The sequence below is a fragment of the Triturus cristatus genome, chromosome 7 (assembly GCF_964204655.1).
Source record: "Triturus cristatus chromosome 7, aTriCri1.1, whole genome shotgun sequence".
In the NCBI taxonomy this organism is placed as follows: domain Eukaryota; kingdom Metazoa; phylum Chordata; class Amphibia; order Caudata; family Salamandridae; genus Triturus; species Triturus cristatus.
In genome coordinates, this window is record NC_140590.1 from 1490990634 (window position 1) to 1491003123 (window position 12490).

The 12490-nt window shown below is 41.7% G+C and overlaps 1 protein-coding gene across 1 annotated transcript in view; it reads right to left on the reverse strand.

The window, feature by feature from the left end:
• Positions 1 to 340: 340 nt before the first annotated feature.
• CYP24A1 (cytochrome P450 family 24 subfamily A member 1) overlaps positions 341 to 12490 on the reverse strand; it is a 33973-nt gene continuing 21823 nt past the window's right edge. Inside the window, exons 7-12 of the mRNA XM_085619261.1 lie at positions 12049 to 12194; positions 10363 to 10529; positions 9448 to 9526; positions 6095 to 6292; positions 3887 to 4004; positions 341 to 743 (exon numbers count right to left, since the gene is read on the reverse strand). Of these exons, the coding sequence (XP_085475387.1) occupies positions 697 to 743; positions 3887 to 4004; positions 6095 to 6292; positions 9448 to 9526; positions 10363 to 10529; positions 12049 to 12194 (755 nt within the window). The 3' untranslated portion in view covers positions 341 to 696. The remainder of the gene's footprint in view (positions 744 to 3886; positions 4005 to 6094; positions 6293 to 9447; positions 9527 to 10362; positions 10530 to 12048; positions 12195 to 12490) is intronic.

Consider the following 12490-nt stretch of genomic DNA (forward strand, 5'->3'; position numbering starts at 1 on the left):
ACCCATAAAGGATTAGTGGTGAATTAGTATAGTGAAAATATGAAAGTAATTTAAGTGGTGGATATGTTAGTCAGTTATTTGGATTGAGAAGGATAGTGGAGGGATAGAAGAAGGAAAAAGGTTTGAATTTATTTAGCACTTGCTACCCCTGATGAGGTGTTGAGGCGCTTTTTCGGTGAGTAGATCTCATTAACGCATTTACATTGACTTGAGTGGGCAATGCTGACATTTATTAAGAATAACAAATTGCCATAAGCGGGTCAAAATAAGTTATATGTGAACGTGTGTTGACTGTTCACCAAACTCTATTCTGAGATTCTCAAGGAAAACAGAAGGAAAGTTTTTTTTCACAGTTCTATTGTACTTTTTATTTCGAAACTCGTTATTTCGATAATAGACTAGAATGACAGCTATTTGGCATTACTGTACATCTGGAACAATAAATATGAATCTGAACTTATTTACATATTTACAGTAGCAGCAGCTGCAGGCAAAGAGCTCTGTTTGGCCATAGAGGATTGCCAATGCCCAGGTTGCAAAAAACCAACACACAGTTGATGACTCCACCACAACAGCCTGATGTAAACTTTAGTGGCCTTCATGTCTTGTATTCCGTGTCATCGTAGAGTTGCTTAACCGAGGTGGTTAAGTGGCATTCTTTGCTTGATTTTCACAGACTTGGCACGCGTGCTGCCCTCAAGAAACACACTGACTTGGTGAACTTTGTCCCAGTCTTTCAGGATCTAAGGGGAAAAGACATACACAAGAATGTTAGCGTTTGCACAGATGGAACAGGTATTCACAGGATGGGACTGATGAGAGAATAACGGGCTGCACCTGGTTTACGAATCCGCACTCCACCAGAATGTGGAGAACCACTTTGACAATATATAGCATGGGGAACATGAGAGGGTCTTAGTGACATGCAAATACCAGACTCATGTTTCCACTGAACACTTCTTCCTGGCGTAGATTTTGCTCTGGGTCATCATCCCTCCCTCCCCTCCAGACCTATACACCTGGGCCCTCCGAGGCACCTACAGAATTACTAGGCCTGGGTGAAATTTGCATAATTTCCTTTGCAGAAATGACAAAAAATACCCCCAAAATTACACAAAATTATGCGTTTTTATGTGAAATGCTGGTGTCGACATTTTGCACTATTTCTTAGCATAAAATGCATACATGCAATCACTTGACGCAGGAGGAACGCATTTCGTGTTTAACAAAATCACGCGTGATACAAACAGCAGCCCTTCAAATTTGCTTTATTCAAATTCTTCATGTGCTCCCATGATAGCATTTTTAACCAAACGAAGAATCAGTTACAGGGCGTGGTATGATACCTTGGGGCATATTTACCTTAAAGTGGCGAAGAGTGTCGTTATGCTAAGAAGGCTAAGGAAACGCTTTGGCACTTCAGACACGCAGGGCTGCACCACTTCAATATGGTGCAGCGCTGCATCTCCCCCTGTGCTGGTTCTAACTTTGGCTGCTTAGCACCAACGCACGCACCCTTGGACCATAGTGCTAGGGTGCCTTTGTTGAGGGGAAGATTGTTTATGTGCAGGAAGGTCTCCCTTCTTGCACATAAACAATCTTTAAATGCCGTTTTGTAACTTCTATGTGGGCTGCTTAATGCAGCAGTACAAAAGGGGTGGTGATGGACGGAGCATCAGAACCAATCAAACACTCACACCCAGTCAACAGATCTGGGTTTGATCCATCACCGTTTTCAGCCGTCTTCAGCCAGGCTTGCTTGAATCCAGTGGCAAAGTGAGCAAGGGACTCACGTCTGCAGCACACATAAAAGTTGCAAAACTGCATTTTTTTTTTTAAATGATAGTTTATGTGCAGGAAGGGTCACCTTCCTGCACATAAACAATCATTGGCATTTTGCTGTTTCCATATATGCTGCACAAGGCAGCACACATGGAAACAGCAAAAACTAGGAGAAATAATGCATTTCTCCTCATTTCACCTATTTAAGACCAGGTTTCCCTGGTCTTAATTTTGGTGCTGCTCATATCTACGCCACCCTTGTAAATATGGGGCAGCGTAAAAAATCAATGGGTGTTGCAGGGTATTGGGAGACACGTTTCTGTTCTTAAAGTGCAAACAGCAAGCCTCATATCTTTCTTGGAAGCCACAGTGAACTCGTTTACACTGAATGACTCACAGGGTACAGCCACTCTCCAGGTTCATTTCTTTCCTTGGCAGAACATCGTGCTCAGTCAAAATGAAAGTGCTGCCTGCAGGTTAGGCCGCATTACTCACTAGTCAGAGAGTTCATCTTTATATCCCTGTGTTATGAAATGATGTATCAAATTGCTCTTTCTTTGAACATGTACAAAGGCAACCTCACAAAAAGGTTCTCGCTCACTCTGCCCTACTTGGCTTTAAGAATCAAAGATGGCGCCCTCTGCGTTCTGCTTGACTGATGACGCGTGTTTGTGCAGCAGGCAGCCGGCTACTTCAGAGGTTTTACAGCGCTAATGATCTCAAGGGACACGGATGAGAGGAGAAAAATAGGAAGACGAGATGGCCAGCTCGTTTGTCAAGGGGCCGTCCCTGGAGCCCCTCGAGTCACAGGGAATTAGTTACACAGATGTGGGCTAAGCTGGTGGGCTGAAACAGGGTCTTGTGAGAGGTCAGAGGTTTCACCCTTCCCGCTCCTTGTTCCTTTATTTTTCTGTAACAGCAAACAATATGCAAAAGAAGCTGTGCTACCAAATGCAACCTTTCAGAAGTACCAAAAGTGGAAGACATAATGAAAGTATTCCTAAATATTTTAAACACATGGAAACATGCACACAATCACAAATCGCGCAGCCAGACAGGTAATGGAAAATTGGGCTTTTTGTTCATAAAAATGTACTTCATTGCATCTAAAAATCCTATATGTCCTTCTCCCTTTCAAATGTGATACAAATAAAATTGTTCTTCTGTCATTATCTGAGAGGACATTTGCTAAAGGAGCTGCATTCTCTGCCTTGTCCAAGTGCTACTTCAAGCTGCATCAGTCATTCTTCTCTTCTGTTCTCTTCTGTTCTGTTCTGTTCTGTTCTGTTCTGTTCTCTTCTGTTCTCTTCTCTTCTCTTCCCTTCTCTTCCCTTCTCCTCTCTTCTCTTCTCTTCTATGTTCTCTTCTCTTTTTGCTCCTCAAAAATGTACATGCACCAACACAACAATATCGCCTTATCTGGTGCCATGTGCTACGTTCTCTCTAATCCTATACCCTCTCATGGTGCTTCTCTTCACAAAATCCTGACAATCATCACAAATAGAACATCTATAGACATTTAGATAACTTTGGGGTAACGAATGACGTTATAGACAAATGGAGCTTTAACCTCGTCAATCTTTGATGTCACTCAGAAACCATCAATAAAAACAGCCCATTATTCACAGTTACGCATCTATAATTCCCTATATTAACTCAAATATGACTTGCTATATCAATCTGAGAAGGATGATAGACTGAGTAGCCCCTAGATTGATTCAAACCAGTGACCATGCATCATCAGGGTGTGTACCCATCTCTTGGGAGATCTTACAAACTCTCTCAGACAATGTCCTTTTCTTCCTGTGCTTCTGATACTGCGATCTAATACTGGTAAACCTCTAACTGATGCTGTCCTGACTCCAATGCAGGCAGGACAAACAATAAACTGGACCTCCCACGCCACACCCACACCACACCTCAAGGAACTCCACTGGCTCCCGAATTAACAAATGCAGCCAATTCAAACTGTTTTAAATCCAGAAGACCACATAAATAGCATTAAGAGAGATTGCAATGACAAATTGTGTCTGCTTGGTCTGCCTAATGATTTCTTTTCAGGTATTTTTCTGGTGGGTCTGAACAAGGTTAAAACGTTCCTTACCTCCACTCTCACGCTTATGAAATGCAACAGGAATTTCTCTGCTGGGCACCAAAGTTCCTGAATGTATGGTTTCTACTGGGTCCTCATCAGTTGCCACAATTCTGTATTTCCTCACAATCTAAAAATCAGAGATGAGTATCAAATAAGTGCACGTAAAAGCGTATATAATTATGTGTCAGCCAGTAATATGTTACACTACATTATCAGCATCTGAAAGCACACATCATGGCACTTGTTTTTTCGATAAACAAAAAAACCTCTATACAGTTCATAGTCTTGCAACTAGGATATTCATAGATTTAATGTTTGTTTTTTCTGGAGTTGTGAAAAAGTATGATTCGAAAGTAGTGGGCTTTATGCAATTTTCACTTTTCTCACAATTATTTCTAAAGATTGAGGCAGGCAGATAATACACCTGTTGGGGAGAGTGGATTTTACATTGCCCATAACCTCCATTTCTTTATCAACTTGCTTTATTACACTTCCCCAAAAATATGGTGGTATTTTGCGCCAGGCTTTCATGTCTCTAATGCACAGTTAGTCAGACCTTATTTTAGGTGAAATTTACATCAACATTTAGGATGTGAAATTATGTGGGGGATTCTCTTAATACTTAAAAAGTTCCAAGTTTATTTCCAGAATTTTTAATGGCTAACCTGCTGACTTTCTACTGAGATCATCCATTTTGTCACCATTAAGTTTATGGCAAGAAGAAATCTACCCAATTCGAGGACGTTCCACTGTCTGAAGTGTGAAGTGGGTGAAGTGGGTTTTGAAACTGAATTTATGGCTATAAAATTATTTGAATCCTTCTGTGAATTAGGATTCGGAAATTCCAATCATGAATTCATCTTTTTGCCATAATCAGTGATACCAGCTATGTTTTGCAAATCAGTAACCGGGTAGAATATTTTCCTGCTTCCCCATAACGTGCCGTAAAGACCTTAGACACTATACTATATTTAATTCAAAATTGCAGGGCTATTGTCACCGTCAACGGTGCGTAGTGTGCGTAATACTAGAGGACTACATGTGTGTTTGATGAGCATCCTTTAGTGATAGCTATCTCTTTAGTTGATAAATTCATATTTATTCTGACACTGCCAACAGAGATTGACAGCATTGTGGCTTTTGCTCTGGATTGCTGATGTAAACAGTTGTGCATTTCCAAAGGGTACCCACATCTTCATGTGCCTTGGTTCTGGGCTCAAATCGCTTTAGAAACGGCCACCTGGATGTGATCTGTGACGGGTAGACTGTCAGGAGGAGTGTGTCTTCTCTAAAAATGGTGTGTGTGTATGCGTGTGTGAGAGCGTGTGAGTGTGTGTGCGTGTGTGAGCGTGTGTGTGTTTTTTTGTGTGTGTATGTTGTATACAGAGAGTGATTGCTGCTTGTACTTTGTCCTGGAGAGCCCGTGGGGAGGTGGAGTTCAGAGATCAAGGAGGAAGCACAACAATCGGTCTTTGATGAGCAAGGAAGGAAGAATGGGAGAGGGGGGTGATCAATTATGCAGAATGAGTTGCATTGCTTTGTGTCTTATAACTGGGGGGAGTCTGCATGTTGGCAACTGGTGACAGAGTGTATCTAAGGGCTGGAAGTTTCCAGAGCGTTTGTTCTTGAGAATGTCATAGTGACGATGGGAGAAAGAAACTTTGGGCACATCTTATTACCTATGTGAATAGTTCAGGAAGGCAGTGTAATTGCTCTTACGCCTATTCACGTGTCACCTCATTACAACACTTTACGTTTAATAGACCACCGGATGAGGGTGGGTGCACAGGCCCTTAGTGATGATGTTTCTATAACTTTATTGTTCATATGTAAATGTGAGACATAAAGAATCAAATGCAAAATACAGAATGTTTATAAGATTTCCACTAATGGGTGCATGTATGTTTGCATGGTTAGTTTAGAAAGCTGGCAGATGTACATAAACAGCACCGCTTATATCCAATAGCGACAAGGCTGTCTTCTATAAATAAACTTATCCAAGTATAACCCATACCAAACTATGCACATATTTTCATTACTTCATGTCCTGTACATATCTTATGATTTTAGTTGTTCTACATAATTTCAAGGATGTAGAAATATTCTGTAGTTTTACAACAGATTTTCAGGATATTAATAATCCCAATGTTAGCAAACAACACTCAACTGAAAGTGCGAATTGCATATATACAGTAAAAGCGGCAAGTTCATATTTACCCAGCAAAGGGTTAACTGCAACTGTAGCTCAGCTAGGCGCCGCCCAATGCACATCCTCTTTCCAATACCAAACGGCACGTGAGCAAAAGGGTTAATGTTGCTCTTCTCCTGAAGCCAACGCTCCGGCTTAAAATGGCTCCAGTCATCGAAGCTGTCTTCATTCGAACCCAGTGCATGGCTGTTTATCGTCAGCACAGTCTGCAAAAGGGAATGGTTCATGTAATTAGCGATAGTACTGTCAACACACCACACACTGAATAGCATTAAAATATTGTACTGTCGTTTTAGGTATATATTTATATATATATATATATATATATATCGTGTTTTTTTCTTTAAATAATGACCAAATCACTCGACGCGTTTCGGGGACGACCTCCTTTCTCACGAATGTATATATATATATGTTTATATATTATAATATTATACAGTAATGGTGATACACTGCAAGATACTTTGAAAGATCAAAATGATGGATGGCTCCCTACAGTTCAATATCCCAAATGTCAACATTTGTAAGTACGCAGCTAGAGATACCTTCATTATTATGAAATACGCATATATATCCATACTTCCTGTACTAACCAAGGAAGTTGCAAATTGAATTAATTGGTTGCGTGTTCGTTATGATCTTCCTTCCTTATTAACCCTTCTCAAGCCAGTGCTTAATTTGTGCCTGCTGTTATGGTTGGATGGCACCATCACTCCTACTTGGGGACCGGGATTTATTATTTGTCATCAGAAGTTGGACTTGAGTATGACAAAAAACTAGAAAAGAGAGAAAGAGAATGATAGAGAAACGGGAAAAAGAGAAAAAGCAATAATAAAAAGAACCTGTATGACTGAAAAAGAGACAGGAAGTGTAGGGTGTGCTAGAAAGAGGCCTGGTGAGGTGGAAGAAAGACTAGCCAGTGATGAAATTCGGCAAACCTGGCATTTGGTAGCTCCAGTGGTGGACTCCAAGGAAAAACATGGGGCTCCTGTACTTCTTATTTTTATAGATTTAGCACTGTCTTAAGCCCTAATATTATAGATATATTTTTCAAATATAGTGTGCAGTGGTATTTTAGCATGGGGCACATTAAAAGTATATGCTATTTCACCTGATTGTTATTTGTCAAACAGACTCTCAAAAGGACAGGTATATTAGAAATGTCCAATCATGCTTGGATATGGAGAAAAGCACATTAACAGTTTGGAATATGTAGTAATTGAAACGCAGTAAACATTTTAGTAAATGTTCACAGTATACATTTTTGGAATGCACTAGTCTGTGGCGTTTTTTTAAACTTCATTGTACTATACGTCAGTTCTAGTACCGTTAGAATGATCGTGAATGTACTTCGGTCACACTATTATTTGCCCAATAGGGCACATGTGTAGGGCAGAAGGATGCAACCATAGCCTTTCCATTCTGTTGCTTCTTTTTGTTTTCTTTTGTCTACAAACGAAGTTTTTGTAATTAATACTTTTTGCCTTAAAAATATTGTGCTTTTCTAATAGAGATTCTGGCAGCACACTTCCGCGCTTAGAGAGTCTGAACTCTGCTGTCTTATGATTTACCACCAGGGGCCCCCAAAATAGATCCTAAATGGATTAAACCAAGCCACATTTTCCCGAAAACCACTGGCTATGAAATCAATCTCATTTAGATCATCACATCTAAATGTCTACCACATGGAAATCCTGGACCTACGTTGGACACCCCTGGTTTACAAAAAGTGATCCAAATCGTAAATAAAGATCATCAATATCAGGTCCCAGCTCTGTGAGAATAGGTGTTGATTTGGGATGTAAGCTACACATTCATCTAGGCACATGATGCCATTATGGGATGATATGCAAGGAATGCTCAGATGCTAAAAAGGTGATTTGGAGGAATTGTGGAGCCATACCTTGCTGGTGCCCACCCTACCCGGCTTTCACGCAATAAGCCCACCTCCCCATTTTGCAACCAGCACCATAGGTAATCATACGATGGAGCCATAGATTCACAGAGATTCATGATCTGCAGATTCATCTCACCGGCCCATTGCTCGCTTTCCGCAGTGGCCAATGACTGTGAAACTTTCCATACAACTGACTAACACACCTCTTCGTGGGCCACAACATTCCTCAAGACAGCACCTCCATGCTTCTAAGGTGATGCTCTAATATCTTTCATGTTCTCCTTTATGTTCTTTCCAAGCCACTACGAAATTGTCTCTCAGTGCAAACTATTTCAACTACTTGCCTCCACAAGTTCTCCTTAATATATTTTAGAATACCTCCAAACTATTCTCATGGGGCTCGGCTTGTCAGGCGTAAGTGTGTTCTAGGCTCAAAATGTAACGCAGGCCCCCCTAGAAGCTGCTTCTGCTTTGGCCACGTGCAATAAGCAGCACCATTTCCAAATAGTTAAATAAAAGTACTCAAGGGAAAGAGAAAACCTGGTGGGTCCTGATACGTAGTGGTCTGGTCGCACAAACTGCATCATCACTTAACAAAGACGCAGGATTGGTTGCAATTAAAAATCTATAAATGAATGTTGCTGAGGAAGACTAGCGCCTTGTGAAAGCCCTGCGTGGGGCTCCTCTCTGTTTTGAAAAAAGTAACATATTTTCACCCCTAAATGCTTACTTAATATGTCACTCCAAAATGTTTTCGATTCCACTGTGTAGTGTCTTCGAAACCAAATATATGAAAAGAAAATCTGACAACCAGTATTTCATTTGACATTCCATTGCTTACATTGCTCATCTCTTTATTATCTCACTCTCCTTGTCTTTCTCTCTCTCTCTCTCCCGTCTTCCTCATCTCAAGCCTCCTCTCTGCCCCAACCCTTCGTCCTTGTTCTCAAATATGTTTTCAAGCTGCCTCAGATCTTCACGATCACAAACATCTCTATACCCCCTACACTTCAGGGTTTACCCCACAAAGTAGACTGCATCATGTAGGGCTGTGAAAGTCAATCCCTCATCGCTCTCAACAGTGTGTAATGGGTGACCATCGCTGCTTCCTAAGTAAAACGACCCTTAATCTTGATATGTAGAGCTATATTTGATGCCACTGGTTTTTTAAGGGAAAGCCAATTAGCTCTCACAAGTGTTGCACAGGAAGTGAGGCAGAGGACACCATTCTGCTTTGCCTTCCAATAGCATCTTCTCTGCCTTCATGTATCACTCTATGCCAACCAATCACAGAGTTGTTAATGTGTACACTACACCACAGGGGCAGGTTATCACCAGCCAGAAGGCACACAAAAAAAATCTAAACTTGGTTCAAATCCTAGCCAGACAACCTCTGCCATGTGCTTAGGAACCCTTTGAAAAAGCCAATATTGACAATTAATGTATCAGTAAGAATATACTCACTCCTTTGGGCAGCAGGTATTCTCCCAGTCTGGTCTCTTTATCGAGAGTGCGGGTTGTAAACGGCACTGATGGACTTACCCTGAATGGGAAAAAGAAAATTGTTCCTGTTTAGATGCTGAAATCTCGTCCCAGTGCTTAGGAAGTACTCCTTGGAGGCTACCGCTCTGCCTGTGGCGTTAACCTGTAAATACCCCCACCATGCTGTGTCGGTGTTTTAACTCCAGGTAACACCAGAGATGTTCTATTAATGGGACGATGTAGACAAAATGCATGGGGGCCCAATTAACAGAAATGTTTCCAGTCCTCACCATTATTGCCATGATCTGAATCAGGTGGTATGACACATTTAAAGTGATCTTTACCTTAATGTCTACGAGGATTAACATTTATTAGTTCCCCCTTTCGCAGATACACAATCTTACTGTGCTTCCAGTTTCTGTAGCCAGTGTTGCTTCACCCATGTTATCTCTTGCTTTGGGTATGTTTGTTGCAGTAGCGGTCCGTGGAGGGAGTTTGGTGGGGCAGTGAGGCGGGGCGGGGGAGGGGCAGCGTGGGGAAATGTAAATATGCGATGCAGCGCGTCCAACGAAATTCGTTTTATTTATTTAAATGTGTACTTACCTCCGTTCATCCATATTCCGGTGTTTACATTTCCCCACGCTGCCCCTCCCCCGCCCCGTCTCACTGCCCCACCGAATTCCCTCCACGGACCGCTACTGCGTTCATCCATATTCCGGTGTTTACATTTCCCCACGCTGCCCCTCCCCCGCCCAGCCTCACTGCCCCACCGAACTCCCTCCACGGACCGCTACTGGTTTGTTGTTATTTTCATTATTTTACATTTTAGCTTACTACTGAGGTTGGAGTGCGTTGAAATATACAAATATAAGCAGTTAAACCCCTGATTTCAGTTACCTCATCGATTCTTTTAGGCAGGCTTTCAGGTAGGGCATACTTTTTAGGTCTTCTGCACTTGGAATCTGATCAGGGCACAAGACCCTGTGGATTTCTTCCAGAAGTTTATCTTGCACAAGGGGATTGCGAGAAATGTTGAATATAGCCCAGAGCAAGCTGTTGGCAGTCTGAAACAAGAATCAATATTAACTAAATAACTCTGTGCTCCAACTCGTCAAGACTGCATGAGTGGACAAACGTCCAAATACAATAATGGTTTGTGCTTTCACAGGGAACGTTGCAGTATAATTTTCATTCTCACAAAATAAAACAGGCAGCTATAACATTCAACTCTATTTTCCTGGATGGTTGTTATTTAGTCTTAACTCATACATTGACCCCCTTTTGAAGACTGCTGCCTCTTGATGACTTCCTGAAAAACAGACAAGGCCCTTCATCTAAACACCCTCCCATACCTAGTCAAAAGAACCCAACTCTCAAGAGACTCTCGAGCGCTGTGATGTAAAGATCTATGTCGCGACAGTCCAAGCATCAGATGACAACAATGTGAAATATTGATCATGCGGCCCACCAAACTGCGTTTGGCCTCGTCCAACACCATCGCCGGAAAATAATTTACAACAAGCATTGGCAAAGTTAATAGATCTGAGTTTAATGTGTTATCAAATGCAGTATTAAAATATTAGACACTCAGGGAGTCAGCAAGTGCAGACACAGAAGGGTATAGTTGTAAAGCAGCCCCTCATAGAGTTCAATGCAAGAATTGGAGAGGAGATGAAAAGATATACCAAAGCAGCCAATCACTTCATTTCACAGATGAATACTCCACTGGGCTGAGAAAAGACACGATTTCCAAGGTGTCCAGCCAGTGACTGAAAGAGACTGGTTAAAAAAGGCCAGTGGCCGAAAGGGGTAGACCCAAAAGCCCATTCTATGTGTATTATTAGGAATAGGCCTGGTGCCAGCTAGGCTGTCAAACCCCAGACTTAAAATGTAGTGGTTTAGGAATAAACATGAAGAAAACAGAAACTGTGCTTGATACCCATAGCCTAATAAATACCCTCAGGTGTAAAAGTTGTGCAATACCCTATTGCTGATAAATGTATATACTGACAAATGTCTACAAAAAGAGGATATTTCATTTGGACTTCATGTTAGATAAAGTTAATCCAGATTCTGCCCAGAAAGTCTTTCAAGTGCTTCACCTAGCATAGTAAATCTTGTCACCTGCTGCGAGCCCGTAGATGTAATTAACAAAATCTAAGGACATGTATTGAATAATAACAGTAGTATACAGAATAATAATTGTAAACATTTTCCTATCCATCAAACAACTTAAGTTGATCAGATATTCCATTCCAATATTAAGAATGGAAGAGGTGTGGCGCAGCTGCCAGGGCAACTGAAGCCGTAACCTGGGGTCTCACGGTTCGATCCTCAGTGCCGGCGGCAGTTCAGCACAGCACCATGTGACTCTGGGCAATAGCTCGCTTAATCTTCCCGAGGGCCTCCAGCGCCTTGACACCTTCTGGTAATTATTCGCGCTTTACAAATACTGGACATTTACATATTACCCAATCTATTTCTCATAAACCAGTAAAAACACCTCTAGTTCTCACGGCCCAGTACAAATGATGCCGTTCTGCACTCAGTATATCAGCCATAGTAGCAGTGGTTTGCTCATACCGTTTCCACAGCGCCAATCTGCATCTCTGTAATAGCAGCGTACATCTCCTTCTTGGATAGTTTACTGTCAGCATAAATCGCGCATAGAAAATCATCTGTGGCCTTCGCAGGATCCTTCTTCAGGCGCCGGTCTATGAGACTTTTTGCTATTAAAAAACAAAAAAACAGGAAATTGCACTATTATAAAGACACCGAATCTGAGGTCTGAAACACCTCTGTATTCCCACAGACCATTTCTTACAGCCAAAATAGGGACAACAGCAAATAATTGTATCAAGTGATTTCATGTTTGGAACTGACTGCATCCTCAAATAAAGCAACAAATATAAAGGCCCGATTACGATGTCGGGTGGACTGCAACCGACCAACTGTCAGCTGCGGTCTTCTCAACATCTGACATTGTGGTCCACACGCCGCATCACATCGGGCAGAGGGACCGTCC